A 23875-nucleotide genomic window follows, 5' to 3' on the forward strand; every position below is an offset into this window, starting at 1 on the left:
TAACCTTTTCAGAGGATGGTGTGATAAAACAGGAGGTAGGAATTGACTAGGCAGTTAGGGTAAAAAAGACCCCTAAGAAAAGTAGCCAGTTTCTTGGCTAAAAGTCAAAATGTCCTTGGGCCTCTTAGCAACATACTCTGTTCCAAAGGCCAAAAATGAAAATAGTATTTGGGAGCTCTTATCTAAGCCCTAAAAGATTTTAGGGTTACCTCTTCAGAGGAGTAATGTTAGAGTAGCAAAAAGCCCCATTTAAAAAAAAGAAAGAAGGAAAGAGAAAAAGGAAGGAAGGAAGGAAGGAGGAAGGGAGGGAGGGAGGGAGAGAGAGGGAGAGAAAGAAAGAAAGAGAAAGAAAAAGAAAGAAAGAAAGAAAAGAAAGAAAGAAAGAAAGAAAGAAAGAAAGAAAGAAAGAAAGAAAGAAAGAAAGAAAGAAAGAAAGAAAAAGAGTACATGAAGTTATCAGAAAAAAGTGATGGGGAAATATGGGAGGTGTTGGAGGGGAGGAAGTGGGCATGGATTTGATCAAAACACTTTATATGCATGTATGAAACTCTCAATAGTTTCTTTTAAAAGTTAAAAAAAGGGGAGGGGTTCAGAAACTGGAACACCCTGAATGTGGTGGTTCAAGCCTTTAATCCCAACACTTGGGAGACCGAAGCAGGTGAATCTCTGTGAGACCAAGGGCAGCCTGGTCTACACAGAGAGTTCCAGGACCTCTGGGGTTACAGGGAGATCTGGAACACCTAGACGACGTGAAGATGTTTCCTTCTTTGTGAGGAGTCTCAGTCTTATGAAGGGCAGCCAGAAAAGGCGAGTGGCGGTAAAGACATACCTTCATTATCTTCTTTTCTAGAATTTTGTACATAAGAACTGTGTTTACATTTCCACCCATCCCTGCCCCCTCCACTCCTCCCATATCTCCACACACACACACACACACACCCTCTCAACTCTTGTCCTCTTTTTTGATTTTCATTGTTACAACAAAGATATCTTAAGGTTCTGAGAGAGCATTAGTTCCTTGTCAGTTACCTTTGTACTCCAGGAAGTAGATGGTAAGATCAGAGTAATGGTTGAAGAACACTTCGGGTAAAAATATTGTGATCACCAGATGTGATTAGAAGTGTGGTGGCACATACTTTCAATCCCAGCACTCAGGAAGCAGAGGTGGGCAGATCTCTGTGAGTTCAAGGCTAGCCTGCTCTATATAGAGTTCCAGGCCAGCTGGGGCTACAGGGAGACCCTGTCTCAAAAAAAGACTATATATATATATATATGCCATATAACTATGTTTCATCTTTTTAAAAATTATTTATCTTGCGTTTGTGAGTGTTATGCCTGCATAACATGTGTGTAAGTGCACCTGTGTCATGCAGTGCCCATGGAGGACAAATGAGGATCTTGGATCCCCTGGAATTGGAGTTACGGACAGTTCTTAGCCACCATATGGGTGCTGGGATTTGAACCCAGGTCTTCTGCAAGAGTAGCCAGTGCTCTTAACTATTGTGCCACCTCTCTAGCCCCTATGTTTCATCTAATTGCTAATGTATCTAATTGCTCTTCACATATACATATGGTATAGCCTGAAGGCATTGCAACTCATCTCTGCTGACAAGTGTATGAAATGAATTCAGTAGTCCTGATGTACTCATGAACAGATTAAAGGGATATAGTATGTCCACTCTAGTCAGAAAATGCAATGTGATGTTGGGCAAGGCCTATTAGTTTACATGCAATCCATAGATGAAGTTTGAAGATTTATTTTCTGTATCTGAATCTCATTCCCAACTCCTATTCCAGTTTGTTTTTCATTATTATTTTGTTAATTATATATGGTGAAATATGTGTTGTAAAGATTCCCATGCTTCTGTTAAAGTACTATAATTAAGGTGAGTTATTAGAAAAGACCAATGATGTCAACTAATCATGTGACTTATTTCCATAGGAAGCTCATAGAGACCCACCTGAAAACCATCCCAAGTCATGCATTTTCAAATCTGCCCAATATTTCCAGGATGTAAGTAATCTTTTAAAATATAAAGACAACTTTGCAATTGTGATATACTATTTTCTAAATGTGTTCTGTTGAGAAAAATGCCTTCTTTTGTATTTGCTTAAGTCGATAGCATCTGAATTTTTAATATGTCTGAAAATTTTATATACATAATGCTTATTTGATTTGTTTGATCTCCATTTATTTATTTTCATTAATGTATGTGTATGCCACATGAATTTAGCTGCCCACAGAAGCCAGAAATTTGCATTCCCTGGAGCTGGAGTTACAGGTATTTGTGAGCCAACCAAAAGGGTGCTGGGAAACCAAACTCAGGTCCTCTGGAAGAGCAGCAGCTACTGAGCCATCTCTCCAGCCTCACCCTGTATGCTCTTTTAAACCTAACACACATTTGAATTCATTTAGTCTTAACAAGTTCGCCATTTTTGTGTATTTTAATATACACAATCACATCTTGGGATGTGATTTAAAAAACAGATTTTTGTGTCTCTCTCTGTCATCCATTCTAGTTGCTGATTGATTCAATTCCACCACTAATATAATACAAATGTCTACATATTGTCATAAATTAGCCAATCATTTCAGATTTTTCTCCCTTAAAGAGTATTAAAAATAATTCTAAGCCTTAAAATAAAACTGCACACTTAGAGCTAAGAGAAAAGAACTTGCATGTTAAATTGACAGATACTGTGTCTGTCCATGAAATGAATCAGGTACTTGTTCCATTTAATTTGTAATCTAATTAATTCAAACACACGCAATAAAACCACCAGGAACGACCAGTACAGCACCTCGTTAAATTCAATTGAGGGCCATTTGTTGAGTGCTGATGTGTCATTTCAGTAGTTCTCAACCAGAGGCAATTCTGACATTTCACTGTTTGGGTTGTCAAAACTGGAAAGGGGGGTGCCACTGCAAGGATGGGGGTGACGGGTGTCACCTCACTCTTTCATACATTATCTCTCAATTTCTTAGTGTGGTGTCCTGGGCAGAGGTGAGGGCAAACTGAATAAAGGTGATAGAGTGCAGTAAAGAAAAAGCACAGATTTGAGAGATAAATAAAGGAATTTACAAGTATAAAGGTTGATTGATTTGGAGGTAGGGGGAACAGAGAAGAATTGCATTGAGTAGGCTCTCCAAGTGGTTGATGAGCACATTCATTGACAGAGAAAATTTTATGCATTTGCTGTGGAGAGATAAATGGTAAGTTAGGAATTCAGTTTGAGAATGTGGCATTTGAGGGGCAGATAGTATGACATATAAATAATATTTTATTCATTCAACAAATATTCAGTTTTAACTATGTGCCAATCACTGTTTTAAGAGTTCTATTCAGAGCTGGGCATGGTGGCACATCCTCTAATCCCAGCACTCAGCAGGCAGAGGCAGATGGATCTCTGTGAGTTCAAGGCCAGCCTGGTCTACATAGTGAGTTGCGGGCCAGCTGAGGCTATAGCAAGACCTTGTCTCAAAAAGAAAAAGGAAACAGAAAAGAAAGCAATGATGAAGAGCGGCAGAGCAGGTTTCAAACAAGCAGAAAGCTGACAGAGCCAGAGTTTGCTTTGAAGGACAAGGTGATGAGCCAGGATGCCTCCAAGAAGGGGGAATGGAATGAAAAGTCAGCAAACGAGAGAGAGAGAGAGAGAGAATATGGGCAGGAGAGAAGAGAACAAGTAAAGTATAGTAAGGAGCACTGGATGGTCTGGGGATGGGCATGTGTGAGCACTCAGGAGAGCAACATGAGCAGAGGTTGAGGCTGGAGGTCATAAACAAGTAGGTGTCTCGGGGACCAAGGGAATGCATAGAAAGGAATAAGCTAGAGAGTCAAGATCAGCCTTAAGAGTGTGTAGTCCTCAAAGAGGCAGGATGCGATGACATCCAAACAGAACTGACATGATATAGGAAGATGGTCAGCTTCTCCATTGTCACAAGACAGTTACTATAACAGATGTGACTAATGCAGGTAAAATAATGGGCTTTATTGGCAAGGAATTCAAACACTTCCCATGCAGGTTTTCATCTTTTCTACAAAATTGTAAAACATTTATCTACTGAGATTGATGATAGCCTGCTAGAATTATAAATATTGTCTGATAAAGTACAGGCAGAAAAAGGACGGTTAACTAAGAAATGCAGGACCCAAGAAGATGTGGAAAGTCTAGCTGAGGCTTGCTCTAGGGAGCCAGTACTGGATTTGCCAGTCTAAGTATTCACCGTACCTTTCAGAGTACTTAATACATCGTCTGTTAATCCCATTTGAGAATATGCATCTTCCAATTCTGTGAGTCCTTGAAGCTATGAGACAAGTCTGTTTTATCTGTGAGCCCTTGAAGCCATGAGACAAGTCTGTTTTAACAATATCCAGAAATATGTCTGGCATACAGTAAATGTTCAACAGATGTGTACTGAATGCATCCATATATGGGACTACTAGTTAAACATATATTTCAAGGGCAGTATGTGATGACCCTCAATTTGCCTGGTACAGTGCAAATTCCTGCCAGTTATTTTGGCAAATTTTTCAGCCAAACAAAAATGCCCTAGTTTTCATAACAAATTGTAGTCATTGTAGTAATTGTGTAAGATTTACATGTGAAGAAGAAATTTGAAGAGGTGATAACTAATTTTTTTTAATAAAAATTAGTAAGCACAGAATGTTACTTCAATCCCACTGGGAAGAAAATGGTTCCTATATGTTGTTTTCACAAGCAAGTTATAAGAAGTCCTCAGGTTAGAGAAACTAAAACTTCAGTCTAATGGTGTGTGCTGAATGACTAGCCTTCAACCTTGAAGAAGTCTTATCCTTCCTGTCTAAGAATTTCAGAAACAATGTGGAGCAGGAGATATAAAATGTGTTCCATTTTCCCTCCATGTTAGAGATGTGGCATTTGGGTTTACAAACAGTTTGTATAATGTTGCTTATTCACAAGAGACAAAGGACTGGGAAACCTGATAAGTCAAAGGTTGTTTAGAGAACAAGTAATTGAAAACAAAGGGCACAGGGGCGTTAGAATAGTCACAAATAACCATGATAAAAAAAGAAACTCAGAATAGAACAATTACTGCTCCTCTTATGAAGGGTCATTCAATTATAATTACCAAGGAAGGTTTTGGAAAATTGAAATGCGGCCAGGCATGGTGGCATATACCTTTAATGCCAGTTTTCAGGAGGCAGAGGTAGGCAAATCTCTGTGAGTTCAAGGCCAGCCTGGTCTACATAGCAAGTTCCAGGCCAGCTGGGGCTACAGGGAGATCCTGTCTCAAAAAGACCAAAAAGGAAAAGAAAAAGAAAAATTGAAGTGCCTTGTCCAGCACTCATAATCATTATCCTAAGCAGAGCCTTGAACGCTGCGTCCAGGTGGTTTGACTACATGTCCAACCAAGGCTGAGTGAGAATCTCAGCTATAGCTAAGACAAGACACTCAATAATCACTCATTTTCTTAAATATAGAAATACCTCTCAATAGAAAATGGTCATTTACTCTATGTATATTAACCATTCTTGTTGCAAGATGGAATTTGGCAAAACCATATGAAGAATCATATTCATGATGGCTTGTGCTGAGGAGCCACTCTTCCCCCTCCCCCCTTCTTTTAGTACCCACAAGTTTTATTTGAGTGAGCATTTGCTTAATATATTCAAGACTAATCATGAATTTTCAGCCTCATTCAAAAGCCAGAGATAGGTCTTAAAAGAATATGTAGGGGTTGGAGAAATGGCTCAGTGGTAAAGAACACTGGCTGCTCTTGCAGAAGACCCAGGTTTGATTCCCAGCACCCACATGGTGGCTAACAACTGTCTATAAATTCCAGGCCCAGGAGATCTGACACCCTCTTCTGACCTCCGTGGACATTGCACAACATGGGTGCACCTACCTACATGCAGGCAATACACTCATATACATAAACATAATAAAGTTTCTTTTTAAAAGACTATATAGTCTGGTATCGGTGCCCTATTCATGGATAAGCACTCTGCATTCTCTTATTCTCTACACTTTGGCCTGTCATAGCTCTCTGGGTTCGTCACCATCTGTTGCATGAAGAAGCGTTGCTGGTGAGAGTTAAGAGGTGCATTAATACTCTTTCTGTCCCCATTCCACTATGTACCCTGAGCCTTAGGTGTAGAGGCTGCATTTTAGATGTGTCACTTGATGAGCACAAGGAAATAGTTTTCTAGACAGCTAGGAAGTTACTCATGTGAGCTCACAGCAATGGTGACAGCGTGCATAAGACTCAAGCAAGCTCAAGCCAGACAGAATCCCAGCATAGAAGTGGGAAGGAGGGAAGAAGTCCCAACCTCAGCTGAGGAATTATTAGCAACCGATGACTACTTGGAGAGGGAGAGATAGTTTCTTTAAGGGTGTGATCTAGATAGTTTAATCAGGTTCCAGTGGATGGATGCACACTGAAAGACATTTGGAGACACAAACTTGAGTCAACAGATTTTATATGTCATAGTATATGAAATCCAGCAGGGGTTATAAGATGGGCACAGATAGGGGATGGGATCTAAATAGGATCAAAATACATTGTGTGAAATTTGTAAAAATTCAATTTAAAAAGAGAAAAGGAGACAGAGAGAGAGAGAGAGAGAGAGAGAGAGAGAGAGAGAGAGAGAGAGAAAGAGAGAATGTGATGTAAACCCCCTCTGAAATGCCCCAATAGAGATGTGTAATTTTTCATCTCTCCGTAGATATATCTATATTATGCAGTGATATATCTCTCATATGTTGTCAATACCCTCTGGAATGTTCCACTAGAGAACTGTGATTTTTCTCATCTCCTTGGAAATACATTTCTAATGCAATGCTATATCAGGTTCTCTGTTAAAATGTTTTTTGTTCATTCTAATGTTCATTATTGATGCTTTCACTTCTTTTCTATTTTGAGTAATACATGTACCTGTCTACTCATGAATGCACTCATGGAGCACATATTTACTGAGAGTCTACTACATGCCAAGTAGGCACCACAAGGAACTCAGAATTCAATGGTCAGAACCAGACACAATCCTCCATTTTAGACAACTTACAGTCCAATGAAGCAACATAAATCAAATGTTAGCCAAACTATAGAAAAGGTGCAGTGCAATTAAGGTTGTTCATCATACTATGAAGACAAACTATGGGAACTGTGGCTTCAGGAAGTTGGTAGAATGTTTCTGAAGGACGTGACATCTGAGGCTTTAAGAACACACAGAATGGGGGCGGGAGAGATGGCTCAGCGGTTAAGGACACTGGCTACTCTTGCAGAGGACCCAGGTTCGATTCCCAACACCCACATAGCAGCTACGAACTGTCCTTAACTCCAGTTCCAGGGGAATCCGAAGCCCTCTTCTGACCTCCGCAGGATTGCACAACACAGGTGCACTTACATACAGACAATACACTCATACACATAATAAATAAAATATTTTTTAAAAAGAACATACAGAACATACAGTGTTGGGAACAAACACATGTAGGGAATGCATGTAGCATGATTTGGTACACCCCTAACAAAGAAATTTTGTCAAAAGTTAGTATGTTTGAAAGCCAGGTGTGGAGGCACATGCTTATAATCGCAGTGCTCTGGAGGCAGAGACAGGCAGATATCTGGGGCTTTCTGGTTATCCAGCCTAGCTTTCTTGGTGAGTTCCAGGACCAATGAGATGCTCTCATAGTCCTATCACAGAAATACCTGCACATTGATGTTTATTGTAGCACTTCTCATACTAGTAAAGTTATGGAACCAACCTAGGTGTCCATCAGCAGGAGTGGATAAAGAAAATGTGTCTTATATACCCAACAAAATTTTTTCATCCATAAAGGATGGACTTATGTCATTTGCAGAAAAATGAGGCAACGGAGAGTATCGTGTTGAGTTAATCTCGGAAAGACACATAATGTGTGTCTCCTCTCACTTTTGCATCTTAGACTTCATAGACACATAAAATTGCATGAGTACAGATGACATGAACATAGAAGCAAAGCTGTTCATGGGGACAAGAAGAAGGAATGGGAAGGGGGGCACAAGAAAGAGGAGAGTGTGGGATGTGGGGGATATGGGTAAAGTACGTTATGCACTTGCATGAAAATGGCCTTATGCAACCCAATATAATAAAATGAAATAATGTATTTGGAGTCTGCTACTAACCTTCTACCTTGTCTTATGTTTTTGTAATGTTTAGCTATTTATCTATAGATGCAACTCTGCAGCGACTGGAATCACATTCTTTCTACAATTTGAGTAAAATGACTCACATGTAAGTACAAAGAAAATTTCAAGAGAGACCCAAACCTCAGCCAGTTTTTAAAATAGCTTTCTGCATTTATTTATTTATTTTAAGTGTGTGTGTGTGTGTGTGTGTGTGTGTGTGTGTGTGTGTGTGTGTAATGGCATGCATGTGTAGATCAGAGGACAACTTGTAGAAGTTGGTTCTCTCCTTCCACCATGTGGGTTCTGGGGATTGGGACTGAACTCAGGTCGGCAGGCTTGGCGACAAGTGCCTTTACCCACTGAGCATCTCACTGGCTCCACAGCCACCTTTAAATTGATGTTTGGGGCTCCACATGGCAATGAGTCAGTTGCTAGGTCACAGGTTGACACTTCCCTGTGTGCTAAATTCTTAATTGTCCTCACTCTGTGGTGTTAACCCATTAGAATTACTTCTCCCTTCCATAGTTGAGAATTTAGACAACATTTGAAATCCCGTTTCTCCGTTGCTATTCATACTATTATTACTGTGTTGGCAGACTTTAATGACCTGAATATAGGTGAGTCAATAAATATATACTTGACATACTTTACTTCAGAGCTGGTAAAAGATTCTGTAAAACTGACATTTTTATCCTTAATTAGGAAAGAGGAGTATTACTCAGTGAGGGTAGACCAGAGAATTGATAACTCCAGCTTTAGAGTTATTTATACTTGGACATGAACTCTGGCTCCCCCTTGGCCTGCCTACCACTTGTGAATAAGTGAATACTCCATTCACTTTTTCTTACATTTTTTTTTAGACAAGATCTTGCTATATAGTCAGGCCTGGAATGGGCCATCTTCCTGACTTCACTGCCCAAGTCCTGGGAATACAGGCACGTACCACCTGCCAGGCCTCTTAACTTCTTTAGTACAATAAAGGCAATAAAAGTTCTTGTTTCATTTGTTTATTATAAATAAGGAGTCATATAGCACAGGTGAGCATTTAGCACAGTGTCTAGCACATCAAACTAATCAATACACTTCAGAGACGGTTTTCTGCTTTTATTTCTCTAGTGCATTGCAATCTATCTGAACTTTGTAGCTATGAAAGAGAAAAAACATTTTCTTTCTGTATTAGCTTCTTTTTTCAAAGCAAAATACTGGAGATAATTAACTTATAATGAGAGAAGTTTTATTTTGTCTCATGGTTCTTAGAGGTTCCTCTCTGAGATTGGGGGTAAATGGCACATTGTTTAGAGGCAGCTAATGAGGTAACATATCATGGTAAGACCATATAGCAAAGGATATTGCTCATCTCATGAGTCAGGAAGCAAAGAGATAGGAAGCAGCAGAATCCCATAGTCCCCTTTGAGAGCATGTACCCAGGGACCTTCCACTAGGCCCCATTTTTTAAGGGTCCCCATCATATCCCAAGAGTGACTCCCTGGGAACCATGTCTTTAGCATGTAGACTTTTGGGGAAATACCCATCAACATCATAGTAATAAACAATATTATCCATCTATTGGTGCTTGGTGCATCCTAGACATTATAATAAATATTTTATGTACATTACTTTTGACCCTCATTAACTCTCAAATAATAACCCTGTGAAGGGGAGCATATTATTTCTATTATTTATATCTAAAAACATAAATTAAAAAAAGCTATGTATAGTTTTTCTGACCATAGAGTCAACTAAGAAACAGAGCTATAATGTATACTAGAAGAGCCTGACTCAAAAAAATCCTTACCAATGCATTGTATCATGCTGCAAGAATACCAAGCCAAGTGTTGCTCCCAACTGTCCATGTTCATAGATGGAAAGTATTATTGTTTCTTTATTGCTGTGCTATTGACAAGTATCCATGAAAGGGTGGAAGGAGAGAACAAGTTCCACAAAGCTGTCCTCTGACTTCCACATGTATACACACACACACACACACACACACACACACACACACACATACACACACACCAATAAATTTTTTAAAATTTAATATTAAAAAAGTCTTGGACAATAGGTCGGAAAAGTATGTCCAGTCTGAAGCATAGAGAGAAAAAGGCAAATCAGAACCACATGGCATAATAAAAGACCCAGCATGTCTCTGATTGGAACACAAGCAAAAGAACAGAGAAAAAGGAAAGAAGCAATGTTTGAAGGAAATATTCAAGACTCCTAAGAGACAAGTCACAGTTAGAAGCAGAACACACCCCAAAGGGTAAGTCTAAATAAAATTGCATTAAGGCACCTCACAGTAAAAATGCTAAAACTCAAAACAAAACAAAAATATCAAAAAGGAACAGCAAATATACATATCATAAATGACCTTTCAACTGAAATAACGTAACATGAAGCAATAGAAAAATTCTTTCAAACAACTAAAACAAGATAGCAGTTAATACCTACCAACACAACATATTCCTTAAAACTGAATAAAATTTAATTACACGTGTAATCTCAGCACCTAAGAAGCTGAGAAAGGAGGATCCTGAGTTCAAGGCTAGCCTAGACTACACAGCAATACCCTGCATCAAGAAAACATTGAAAAATGTTTTTGAAAAAAGAACCTTCAATCAAAGAAAAATCGTGAGAATTCATCAGCATTGGGCTCAAAGTAAGAGAACTGCTAAAGGGAACAATTAGAAAAAGAAAAATGATTCCACATTGTCATACATACTGTGTAGAAGGAAATGAAAATCAGAAGAGAAGGTAAATAGGTGGGAAATATAAGTACAAAGTGGCTGTGCAAAACCAAACACAGTGGGGTTTTAAACAGGACACCCCCTGCTCTGTAAGGTAGAATGACACTTAAGAATTCTCAGGCTGAAACTGAGTGATGAAACTGAACTGTAATAAGAGTTGGAATGTTGTGTGACATTTAAAATTGTCAAAACATTAAAATTTCTCTTACCAGGAAAGGAAAAAATAGTAAAAGTGATATTGATCAAATGTATTGGAGTTTTAAGCATCAGAAACATTTAGAATTACAATATTTTATTGGTTTGTAAAACCTAATTAAGGAGTTTAAACTGTGCTTGCCCTCTTTTTCTTTGTGGTGACTTACAAGACAGTATCTTTCCAATGTCTTGCAAATTCTAGGTCTGGGTTCTTCAGTTTTACCCTTTCTCTTTCAATGTAATTAATAAACCATCTCTAAGAATTCCTGTAATGTGATTTTTTTTGTTTGCTTTGGAAGGGTTTGGGGAAATGGGAGGTCATTGAGGTTTTGGTAGCTGATCTTTGGTTTGGTTTGCTATTTTGATACAAAGTCTTACTCTGTCACTCAGGCTAGCCTCAGACTCACAATAATCATCCTGTTTCAGCCTCCCAAGTACTGGGATTACAGGTATAAGACATCATGCTCTGCTTTTGGGTGGGGTGGAAGATTGAAACAGGGTCTCACTACATAGTCCAGGCTGGTCTTGAGCTCACTATGTAGCACAAGCTGACCTTAAAATGCCAGCCTCTTCCAACAGCCTGCAAGTGCTGCCACCAGACCTAGGCTCTGCACTTTCATCTTTCTTCATCCATTCATTCTTTCAACTAACTACTTTTATAAAATGTTATATGAATTTTTATTAAGAAATTTATGTACAGCACACTAAGCACTTTATTGTTTGTGAATAAACTGAATTGCAGTGACAATTACCAATGACAGAAATAAGTGACATGATTGATCACCTACTATGGTTTCCACCTGTTGTCTAATCAATGATTTGCATGATAAAGACTTGGCACCAAAGTTTGTACTTTATTCAGTTATTTAGTTAACACACTTATTGTTATTGAGGGCAGCTATTTAAACTTAATTAAATCACAGAAACTGAGCTCTCTGCATATCAGAACAACACAGAGCAAGGAACGCCTATATACAGAGAAGTAAAACACACAGCAGGAAAAAAAAAAAGAACGGGAGGGTTATAGGTGATATTAAAATGCTCTAGAGTCTTTGAATTATCTGAGAAATGGTAAAAGAATTGACTTATACCAGATTTTTATAAATCATAAAGTTCTAATCTATAGGATAGAAACTATAGAAAATTGTAGAAAAATGGATAACTAACAAGCTAATAATTAGGGGGAATGAAATAAAAAATATAAAAAGGTAAGAAATGAAAAAATATAATTGCCTGAAGAAATAGTAAATTTAATCCCAAATAATTGTAATCTTAAATGTAAAAAAGGACAAGGCTGGGGCTGGAGAGACGGCTCAGCAAGCAGTTAGGAGCACTGACTGCTCTTACAGAGGACCTGGGTTCGATTCTCAGCACCCACATGGCGGCTACGAAACATCCTTAGCTCCAGTTCCAGGGGAATCCGAAGCTCTCTTCTGACCTCCACAGCATTTCATGACACGGGTGCCCTCACATACATGCAGGCAATACACTCATACACATAAAATAAAAATTTTTAAAAAGGCAAGGCTAGAGAGAAGGCTTAGCAGTTAAGAGCACTGGCTGCATTTGCACAGACCTCGGATGATTCAGTTCCCAGCACCCATATGGCAACTTACAACCATCTATAACTCCAGTTCCAGAGGATCCAATGCCCTCTTCTGGCCTCCATAGACACCAGGCACACACATGATGCACATATATACATGCAGGCAAAAAGCTCATAGACATAAAAAAAATTAAAGTAGATGAATTTTTTGAATATAAAAACACTATTCTCATTAAAATTCAAAGACTGTCAGACTCATTTCAAAGATCTAGCTGTTCACGGCTTGCAGGAGACATATTTTAACTGTAATGCAGAAGGGTTCAAAGTGAAAGGATAAAGAGTGATGTGCTTCAGTGGTGGGACACTTTCCCAGCATGCACAAGGCCTCAGTTTGACCCTCAGCTACAGAAAAAAAGAAAGTGAAAGGATTAAAAAGTATATAACTGAAAAAAGTACGCAAGAGAAAATTCATATAAATATGTATGAATAAAGTCTTACTATATAGAAAAACTCTTACTGTATCTAATGATAAACATAATTATTACACCAAAATTACATATGATTCTAAACTATAATGTATATATACTCGGTATACTCAGTACATAAAGTGTCAGTGTCAGTGTATAATAGATACCTGCACACCCACATTCACTGCACCACCATTCACAGTGGCCAACTTATGGAATTAGCCTGAGATCCCTGTCAAATATTGAATAGACAAAAAATGTGGTAGATGCACACAATAGCACATTATTCAGCCACAGAGAATGAAATCATATCACATGCAGGAAAGAGATGGACCAGAGATTATGTTAAACAAAGCAAGCCAGACTCAGAACACAAATAGTTTTCTGTCCTTCGTGGAATCTGGAGAATTAAACAGAAATGATGACGAGAAAGTAGAAGGAAAACTATTATAGAAAATGAGGGGGTCGGGGGAAGAGACAGGGGAGAGTGATGTGGGTAACAGAAGAGGTTTCTGTGAACAAAGTGTATCACATATATGTGTGAAACTGCCAAAATTATATCCATTGTTCTCTGCAGTTAGTATGCACTAATAAAAACACAGAAAAACTCAAAAGAAGAAGAAGAAGAAAAAAAAAAGGACATCACTTCAAACTAGATAATCCAGAGTCATGATGTGGGTTATTTTAATAGTTTATCAATAACTGGTAGAGTAGGACTAGAGAGATGGCTCAGAAGCTAAGAGCACTGGCTGCTCTTGCAGAGTATCTGGGTTCAGTTATCAGCACCCACATGGCTGCTGACAACCATTTGTAACTCCAGTTCCAGGTGATCCGACGCCCTCTTCTGGCCTCTGTGGGCACTGCATGCATGTGGTGCACTTACACACATGCAGGCAAAACACTGATATATAAAAACGAAAATAAATCTTTAAAAATTAAAAAATAAGTGTTGAGCATGCATACCAATACAGTAATTACACTGATAAAAATAAGACTTCAACAACTTTGAAACAAATTTGACCTTGACTTATAAATAATAAATCCAACAATTTCAGTGTATGTATTCTTTTTGAAGACATGTAGACTATTGCTAAAATTGACCATATATGGGACCATAAAAAACAATTCTCAATTGTATGCAAATAAATTTAAATTAATCGTGTTCTCTACCCCGTAAATAATCGGAGTCCTCAATAACTTTGATTTCTAAATAACCATAAATCAAAGAAGAAATCACAATACACATAGGAAAACAATTTAGCTAAATGATCATAAAAAGTGAACTGTCCATTCCTTTTTGTGCAGCTGTGGTTTGGATGTGAAATGTCCCCTCAGGCTCATACTTAGAGCCCTTGGTCCCAGATGGTAGTGCTCTTTTGGGAGGTTATCTAGCCCGTGAGACAGGGTGTCTAGCTAGCTGTTGCAGGGGAATCTGCTTCTGGGGCCAGGACACTCTGTGCCTCCTGGCTGGCCACCATGTGAACAAGCTGCAAGCTCCCGCCAGTGCAGAATGTGTCACAGTGCCATGCCTTCCCTACCCTGACAGATTACATTCACTGAAACCATGAGCCAAAACAAAGCCTTCCTTCCTTATCTTGCTTCTGTCCGCTGTTCTGTCACAGCTATGAAAATAAAGAACTTAATCCAGCATTTGAAGTCATACTCAAAGGAAAATGTATGGACTTTAAAATTTCATGTATTAGAAAAGAAGACTAAAAATAAATTATTTACTGGTGTTGCAACCCTCTGATGGGGTCTGGGACCTGGGTCTAGGAGTGGCAAAAATCAGGACACAGGGGATGCAGAGGATGTGAAGCCAACACATGCTTTATTCTCAGATGCAACCTTATTTATAGTAAAACAAGAGGAAGATAAAATGTTCTTCTTAAGCCAAATTATCTCATCATAATATTTACAGTACTTTCGTGTTCCTAGGGCTTAGCCCTTTTTGGAAACTTATCTGTCCTTCTGTGCTTGTTAAACAACATTCTGTTCTTTACTTATAACTTTATTAGCTATGCAGCTTTGTTATATAAGCTTACTTATGTATGTTTAACAGGGTTCAAGGAACAGTCAGTCTCATGACAAGAATAACTTCAGGCCAAGAACACTCAAGTCCCCAGGGAGGAAACATTCTTCCTCTTCCTCTTTACTCTCAGTGTGCCAAGAATAACTGAGGCCTTTTGTTCCAGCTCTGAGTTGATTTCAGATCAGAGATCAGACCTTCACATACTGGGACTAGAGAGATGGCTCAGTCAACAAATTGCTTGCGTGTGGACCTGAGTTTACTCCCCAGAATCCATATTTAAAAAAAAAAAAAACAGCACAGCATACATCTATAATCTCAGCGTTGGGGAGTCAGAAACAGGAGGACCCCTGGGGCTTGCTGGCCAGCCAGCCTAGACAAATCAAGGACCTCCAGGTTCAATAAAAGACTGTCTCAAAAAAATTAGATGGAGAATGATTGAGGAAGGCAATGTTGACACCTTTGACCTCCATACACATGCATATATGCACATCCCTCATACATGCATATACATCCATGAAAGGCATTTACATGTTTTCACAAGAAATTTGTGTAAGAACAGTAAATTAAACCCATGTAAACTAGAATATTGCTGAAGCTCAAGAAAACTGAGGATCTAAAAAAACCAGACAACAATCAGCAAAACTCAGAACCAAATCTGCCAACTCCAAATGTAATTTTTGTTTATCAATCTATGCTCTGCCCCTTAACAAAAAAGTCATTGTTTTCCTAATAAAGCCCATAAAAACTCGAATTGGATGACACGGGATCAGCCGTTAGAGGTCTATGTTGTGGTGTGTTTGTAGCATTCATGCATATTTTCTTGTTATGATACTTCTCTGATGGTAGTTTTGTTGTTGATGTTACCTTTTCTAGAAGTGTGTTCTGAATCAAGTCATCTATATATGATCTTGTGAATTGTATTCATGTCCCCAGTTGAGTTGGGAACAAGCTATGCTTTCTTGGGAAATGTAGTGCAAATGGTATAGCTTTTTCTATATGTGACACTCACTAGTATAGATTTGGAAGCAGCCATATCTGATTTATAATTTACCACCAGAGGAGGATGCAGACTTATCAGGTGATATACATGAGAATTCATTTGAATGTGGTTAAAAAAATAATAGAAATTCAGCTTCCATTTAGTTACTAAAAAAAAAAAATCTCTGTTGATCTTAAAAGCAACTGTGTTTTGTTGTCGTTTTCCAATGATTCTAGTCATTATTTATAAGTTCTCAATAAATATTTATTTCTTCTCTGAGCAAAAGTGTTAATATTTTAGTTTCAGTTCTGTTACTATAACAAATGCCCTGAAGAAAAGCACCTTGGGGAGGAAGAAAGGGTTTATTTGGTTTAAAACTCTGGGTTATGTGCCTTTAGTTCAGGGAGGTCAAGGCAGGAACTTGCTGCTTATGCTCAGCCAGCTTCCCTCATCCTTACACAGTTCAGGGAATGGTGCCATCCATGATGGGTGGAGCCATTCTACACCAATTAACAATCTAGACAATCCCCCACAGACAGATCCACTAGCCAATATATTCTAAATAATTCCTCATTGAAGTGCTCTTCCTGGGTAATTCTACATTGTGTCAAGTTAACAGTTAAAACTAACCAGCACAATATCCTAGAGCAAACAAAACTATTAAATACAATAATTTAAAAAGGTAATTTTGCAAATGGATATCCAAAAAGACATCAAATAAATCCTAGAAAATAAAATAAAGAATTCTTCAAATTTTCCTAATATGCATGTGTGGCATTATCTGCCAGGGGATTTAGTCAACATAAATGATAACTGAAGACATCTGGATGCATGCGACCCAATTGTTTAGTGCATTTATTTTGTGATCACCAACCTGTAACTGAAAATGAAATATGGTTTTTGCATGAGAAAAAGACAACTGAAAAAAAAAATCCTGTTTCCTCAAGGAGCTGAGAATGATTTGTGGCTGTAAAATATAAAGGCAAATATCATCTTCAATCATCTGTTTAATCTATAGACTATATAGTACCATCAGCCAAGCTTTCCTGATATTTCTCAGTATAGAATTAAAGCCTTTTGGTTTGGACTGGAGGTGTGACTCATAGGTAGACCACTCATCTAAGAATGCACAAGGCTCTGAGGTTGATCCTTCGCACAACTCAAATAAATAGTAAAAATAAAATATCATTAAAGGTTACAAATGTTCCTTCTTATTTAAAAAATAGTCTAAGTCCCTCCTGGGATCACTCAGGAGGTGGTGACAGAAGAACCAGGAGTTGACAGCCAGCCTGGGCTACATGGTAATACCCTGCTTCAAAACAAGCAAACAGAAAGCTCTTGGATTTGCTCAGAAAGGAGAGTTCTTTTGCATACTCAGTTTTCCCTGAGGTTAGATACTGAACTAAAAATATACTTCAAATGTCAATGCATTTTGCCAGAATTTATTGGAAAGTCTCCATGAGAAGAACATTAGCAGTAAAAGAACAGCGTGTGGTTCTGTTTGGTAAATGTCTTCCCTTGCTGAGCTTCCCTCCCTTTGGCTTTTCTGGTTTTGTGCTTTGGTACACAGGAAGCTGAAGTAGAGAAATGGAGGAATTAGCAATTCCCAGTATTCCTCATCCATTCCAGTGAGCACGTGCTCATCCCTCTCCTGATAACGCCCTCCATATGTCATGGTCAGTCTTTCTCTTTATCCTTTGGTAGCTTCTTCTCCTTCTTCTTGTCTAACTGTTGGATTCCCATGGGTCCAGTCCTGCATTTTCTCATTCTATAGCCTCCTGCTGTGTGATTTTATCTAATGATTCTCATATTTTCTAAATCTAGTTCAGGCCCTAGTGTTGGGTCATGTACCTGTGAGTCTTTGTGACCTCTCTTTAAATCTCTAACATATGTCTCCTAGTTTATTTATTTATTTATTTATTTATTTAATGGCAATGTGGGGGACCATGTATCAAGGTGTTTTGATCAAATCCATGCCCACTCCTTCCCATCCAATACCTCCCATATCTTCCCATCACTTATTTTTCTTTTTTTCTTCTTTCTTAATTAATTTATTTTTATGGGGCTTTTGGCTACTCTAACACTGCCCCCTCTGAAGAGGTAACCCTAAAATCTTTTAAGGATTAGATACAAGCTCCCAGATACTTTTGACATTTTGGGCCTTTGGAACGGAGTATGTTGCTAAGAGGTCCAAGGACACTGTGAGTTTTAGCCAAGAAACTGACTACTTTTCTTTGGGATCTTTTTACCCTAACTGCCTACCAATTCCTACCTCCTATTCTTATCAGAACCATCTTCTGAAGGGGTTACCCAAATTTCCAATAGGGAATAGGGACACAGACTGCTCTGGCTTCTTCCATGCTGAACAGGGACACAGGGTGAGGCAATTGGAGTACCCCTTCACTGGGTCTATCTAAAAGACTCCCAAATTGTGTAACTCCTATCTCTAAGGGGAAAAGAAGTCCTTGAATTGTGAATAGGAGATGTGAAGGAGAAGTAAAGGCAAGAGTACTTAGCATTACAAGTTCTAGACAGGGAACTAGAAGAAAGAACAGGACAATTTTCAAATGTTCATATGAGAGTCCATTGGAATTTCTGGACAAGGGCTTCCAAAAACATCCCTCTATGGGGTTCCTCTTCATTTTTCTTTTGTCTTCCAAGGCTGAACTCCAGAGTGATGGACTCAGGATTTGCTTTCAGGTATTTTGATAGCTCTTGGAGTGGTTAGAATCAGTGTCAGTTCCCTCTCAAAGACTTCTAGATAGGGGGAGAAAACAAATTTATCCATCATTTTAGAACAATAGCTGGTTGTCTCCCTTAGCTACAGGTGGGCACTACAGTATTGCAGACCAAGATTCGAAGTCTTACATCTGAGCAGCACTTTCTGGCTAAGAACAAAATCATCAATTAAAAATAATTGTCTAAATAACTTTTTATATAGACTTAAGCCTAATGTCTGGGAATTGTAATCCCTTGAACTCTTAAAGAAATATATTGATGACTATACTCTTCGGTTATACTTTCCTTTTGAGTGTTTAACACCATACAGTTATAAATAAATCAATTTATATTTACACTTAAGGTCATTTGAGGATCTGTTCCTCAGGGGTCACATGGGCTTGGGAGGAGCCCCTGGCTCCTTTCTTTCACCAGTTCCATCTATGTGAAGATGAGTCAAAGGTCCCACACAACCATGCCTGGCCTCACTTGGAAGCATGAATGAGATGTTTCCTCTAAGTTGACATGTCCATCTTTTATTTCATTTCCACTGTGAAGAAGCCAAGAATATACAGGTTTCTGGCTACCAACTCCTAAATGACATTTAGGACCCAACATCCTGCTAAAAGTTCTTCACACACGCTGACCACTTAGCCTCACTAACCCTCAGTTTTCCCTGCATCAAGTGAAGATGGTAATAGTGTCCACCTTACAAAGTGCTTGCTCACTTTTACTGAAGTAGAAAATCTCCGAGTTTGAAACTGAACCCAAAACCAACTCAATGCTGATAGAGAATGCCAGGCAGGAAGAAAAGGAGTAAGAGGGTCCTGAGAAGTACTCTACTTCCCAGGCACCATTTGAGACATACGACTATCAATCTGTCGGCTTTCTTTGAGATAAAAGGCATGATCATTGGTCAGTAATACCTGGTACATACAGAATGAAAACACTTTTTTTTAGAAGAAGAAGCATTTCATTACAGCTTTAACATACTCAATAACAGTTTCCAGAGCAAAGATACATCTCTTTCAGGGCTTATACTGAGTTCAATATTGTATAAGTGTATTAATTCAACAGTGAACCTAAAAATTTTATAGCCACTTTTGAAAACACTTTTAAAGGAAGCAGGTCTCATGTACTATCATGGAAGATATCCAAGCTGCTTGTAGCTCATTTTTCAAGCCCTGGCCTTCATTGGCTGGATTATTGCAGGTTCTGGAACCAACCTAGGTGTCCATCAACAGAGGAATGAGTAAAGAAATTGTGGTTTATAAACACAACAGAATTTTTCCCAGCCATAAAGAATGACATTGTGCTATTTGCAGAGAAATTGATGAAACTGAAGATAATCATATCAAGAAAATTAAGTCGGTCTCAGAAAGACAAATATTCCATGTTTTATCTCATCTGTGGAGTCTAGGTTTTGTAGAAACATAAAATCATATATGTACAAGTGATATGAAGATAGAATCAAAGCTGTCCAAGGGAACAAAGAGGAATAATAGGAAGTGGGAAGGTAGTGATGTACAGGTAGGAGAATGGTCAAATTACATTATATATTTCCATGCAAATGGACTTATGGAACCCTGTGTAATAATTTTTTAAATCAAAGAAAAAAGTAATAAACCAGTAGTGGCCTCTCAGTGAGTGACCAAAATCAAAAGGTACAAAGTTAAGGTAAAAAGGTACAAAGTTAAGGTAAAAAGTTGCAAAGTCAAACATAGACCAATGGCAGGAGCTCTAAAGTGGCTCCAAGTTCACAAAGCTAAAACATAAACTGACAGTTATACCGGTGCTATCATTTATTCCTCCCTTCATTAATTCTAAACTTTAAAATGGACAGTTTCCCTGAATATTTAGGTCTTCATTTCAGAAGGCTCTGGTGTCATGTAAAACTTGATCACATTCATTTGTTATACTCTCCTCCTGTGAGCTCACCTCTTTCATTAGGTGATACATTTCATGTTGTTCAAGACCCTTATGATGGGTGAGGAAAAGTGTCATTTTTCCACACCATGCCCCATATAACTTTGCAGGTAAAAGGCATTGATTACCCTGTCCCTTCCAAGTATTGCTTGGTTTGTCATGATTTTTACTCATGAGCTGGTGATATTTAGAGTGTAAGTAAACGTATCTAAGGTCAAGAGCCATAATCTGATGCCTTGATCTATGTCAACTGAATAACTGAGGTACGAGGGAGAACAATGAAGGAACTCAGTAGCTGGAGAGCTCCTGAGTAGCACAAGAGTTTGCGCCTTCCTTTCTCCTCCTCCTGCTCCTCTTTCCCTGCCTTGGGACTTCTTTCTCTTACTCCGTTGCTTTCCCATAGTATTCAGGAAACACTTTAGGATGAGGTTGGCCAAGTTGTTTTGAACAAGTCACTTTCTCTGCTCATGGTCTAGATACACCTCGTGTGAGCTTACTTATTGATCTGTGCACTCAATATCAATGTTATACTTTCATCTAAATGTCCATTATATTAAATTCAATAAATGTGAATGAAGCAATAATTTATTTAAATACCTTTTGTTCCAAAAGCAACACAGTGATGATCTCCTTGAAACACTATTCAGGGGAGGAAGAGGAAGAGGAGAGGGGGAGGAGGAAGAGAGGGGGAAGGAGGAGAGAGAGGGGTGGGGGAGGAGAGGAGAGGAGAGGAGAGGAGAGGAGAGGAGAGGAGAGGAGCCATGAGGAGGCACAGGGAGGAGAGAAGAGGACTGTGTTTGAAGATAGAAACCCTAGGATATGGTCCAGTGCTGCCCATGATGGTGCATCAGCTCAGCCAATTAACTTCAAAGTGTTTCCATGGTTTCTCTACAAACAAGGATGACTTTTGCCTGCTTCACAGAAGGCAGTTTTCAGCATCTCACTGGTAGAGCCAGCCCAGATGATAAGAAATACACTGAGAGCCAGGTGTGGCTAAGACTAAGATCCCAGCATTGAGACTGAGGCAGAAGGATTGCCAAGTTCAAGGCTAGCCTGGGATATAACAGAGTTCAAGTCTAGCCATAGCTATACAACAAGGCTTTGTCTCAAGAAACCAAGGGCTAGGGATATAGCTCAGAGGTGGTACAGCACTGGCCTAGCATATGTGAACCTCTGAGTTTGAGCCCCACCACTGGAAAATAAATGCACTCAATCTATATTTGCCCTGACCTTTCAATCAGTAAGCTCAAAGAGCCTCAAACTTTTCTTCAGTACAGATAAATCGCCAGAGTCCATAGAAAAGCACACATAAATTTATCCAGTGTTGCATATTCTAAAAACTTTTAAAATATGAAGTACATTTTGCTTTGATTTGATGAAAAGTATACTGGGGTTTTTGTCTGACTTTTTAAATTTTTTATTTATTATTTTTATGTGTATGAATATATATGAATGTATGTAAGTGCACCTGTGTCATGCAATTCCCATGGAGGTCACAAGAGGGCATTGGATCTCTTAGAATTGGAGGTATGTATGGTTATTAGCCATTGTGTGGGTGTGGGAATTGAACCTGGGTCCTCTGCAAGAGCAGCCAGTGCTCTTAACTGCTGAGCCATTTCTCCAGCCCTGTCTGACTTTTAATGCAATTTGTGAGGCAAAATGAAATAGAGCTTTCACCATTTCTCAGTTCCAAACCCACATACCTGAAATTAGCACTATTAGGTATTTATGCATTTTATGTATGCCTACTGTGCTCATTGGGCAAGCAAATTACAAGAAATAAAAACATGAAACAACCCTAAGGTGAGTGAGATTTATTTCTTGCTCATGGAACAGTACTGCGTGGATGGACAGGAGGCTAGCATAGCCTCTTCTGTGTAGTCACTCCAATATCCAAGCTAGGAAAGGCCTGTCCATCCCACTCTGCCATGCTAAACCTGATCCTGCTCCTTTCTTCCAGGATCGTGGCTTTCAGGAGCATAGCTAGCTCACTTCCTGCATCCTTGGGCCATTACTGCTAAGCTGCAAATTGTGTGATTCAAATTCATCTTCCCAGGCATGCTGGGTATCATTCAAATTTGGACTGTCATCCATCTTTACTTAAAGGCTCTTTGGTATTTATCTCCTGGCCCCATTCTTCCTGACTTTCAGAGGGTTCTGCTGCTACATTTGCTTCTTATTTCCTCTCTCCAGTCTTGGTTAGTCTAGTAGCAGTGTAGACATACTCCACTCCTCTGTTCAGGAGAAAAATCACCTTTGAGAAAGGGTTGGGTTCTCTTCTGACCCCAGAAAGCAGCTCCTTTTCCCCACTTGTGGTTTCTCTTGTTGACTTTCTTGTCTTCCCTTTTTGACTCCCCCAGGAAGTCTGTCTCCATTTCTGTGGTCCCCCAACTCCTTGCAGCACCCCCATCCCTTTCTTCTCTTCTCCACCCCATGTCAGCTGGCAGCTTTACTAAATGACTGTCATGGACAGCCAGTCATGTTCCGTTACCTTTCATTCCCTACCTTCAGAGCTCACTCAGGTGGGCTGCCTGACCTTTCACTGTGACATTCTCGTGAGCCACTCACTCAAGTTTGCTTATTCAAAGAATTAGCTTTTATAGAACAATTTTCCAGACTGAAGACCACACTCACCTGACTTCCAAACTCTCCTGTTTCCCATTTGTTTGTCTCTGACAGCAACTCAAACCCTCTTCCCTAGCTGGCAAGCTCCGGCAAGTGACTGCTTGTTTTAGAAAGACAGATGGCCATGTGAAAGTAGAACAGGCTGGCCAGCAGCTCTAGTCTGGCCAGGATGGAATAAATTCTAAAGATTCATGATTTTTAGGGTTAGAATGATGATGAAATAGGAAGTTTCAAGAGGCTTGGGGAGGATCTTTGTTGGGAAATAGTTTACTACTTCAGGGTTAGTAGCACAGCCAGGCAAGAACTTTGAAGTAAAGAAGTTTAAGAATCTTGGAATGTGAACAGTGGGTGCTTTTGTTTGAAACATAGATGAGTCTTTTTTGGAGGAAATTCCTGTAAAGAACATTAAATTATTTGCCTGGGCAAGAGTTTCCTAAGGGTAATGAATAAAATGACCAGTAAGATCATATTCCTATAGAAAGTAAAGTGCA

General features: G+C 39.0%; 1 protein-coding gene across 1 annotated transcript in view; it reads left to right on the forward strand.

The window, feature by feature from the left end:
• Positions 1-1066: 1066 nt before the first annotated feature.
• The window catches only part of Tshr (thyroid stimulating hormone receptor), a 69155-nt gene continuing 46346 nt past the window's right edge, over positions 1067-23875 (forward strand). The window contains exons 1-3 of the mRNA XM_008835877.2: positions 1067-1086; positions 1943-2014; positions 8184-8258. Of these exons, the coding sequence (XP_008834099.1) occupies positions 1067-1086; positions 1943-2014; positions 8184-8258 (167 nt within the window). The remainder of the gene's footprint in view (positions 1087-1942; positions 2015-8183; positions 8259-23875) is intronic.

This window comes from Nannospalax galili, unplaced genomic scaffold (assembly GCF_000622305.1).
Source record: "Nannospalax galili isolate Female #2095 unplaced genomic scaffold, S.galili_v1.0 scaffold257, whole genome shotgun sequence".
Lineage (NCBI taxonomy): Eukaryota > Metazoa > Chordata > Mammalia > Rodentia > Spalacidae > Nannospalax > Nannospalax galili.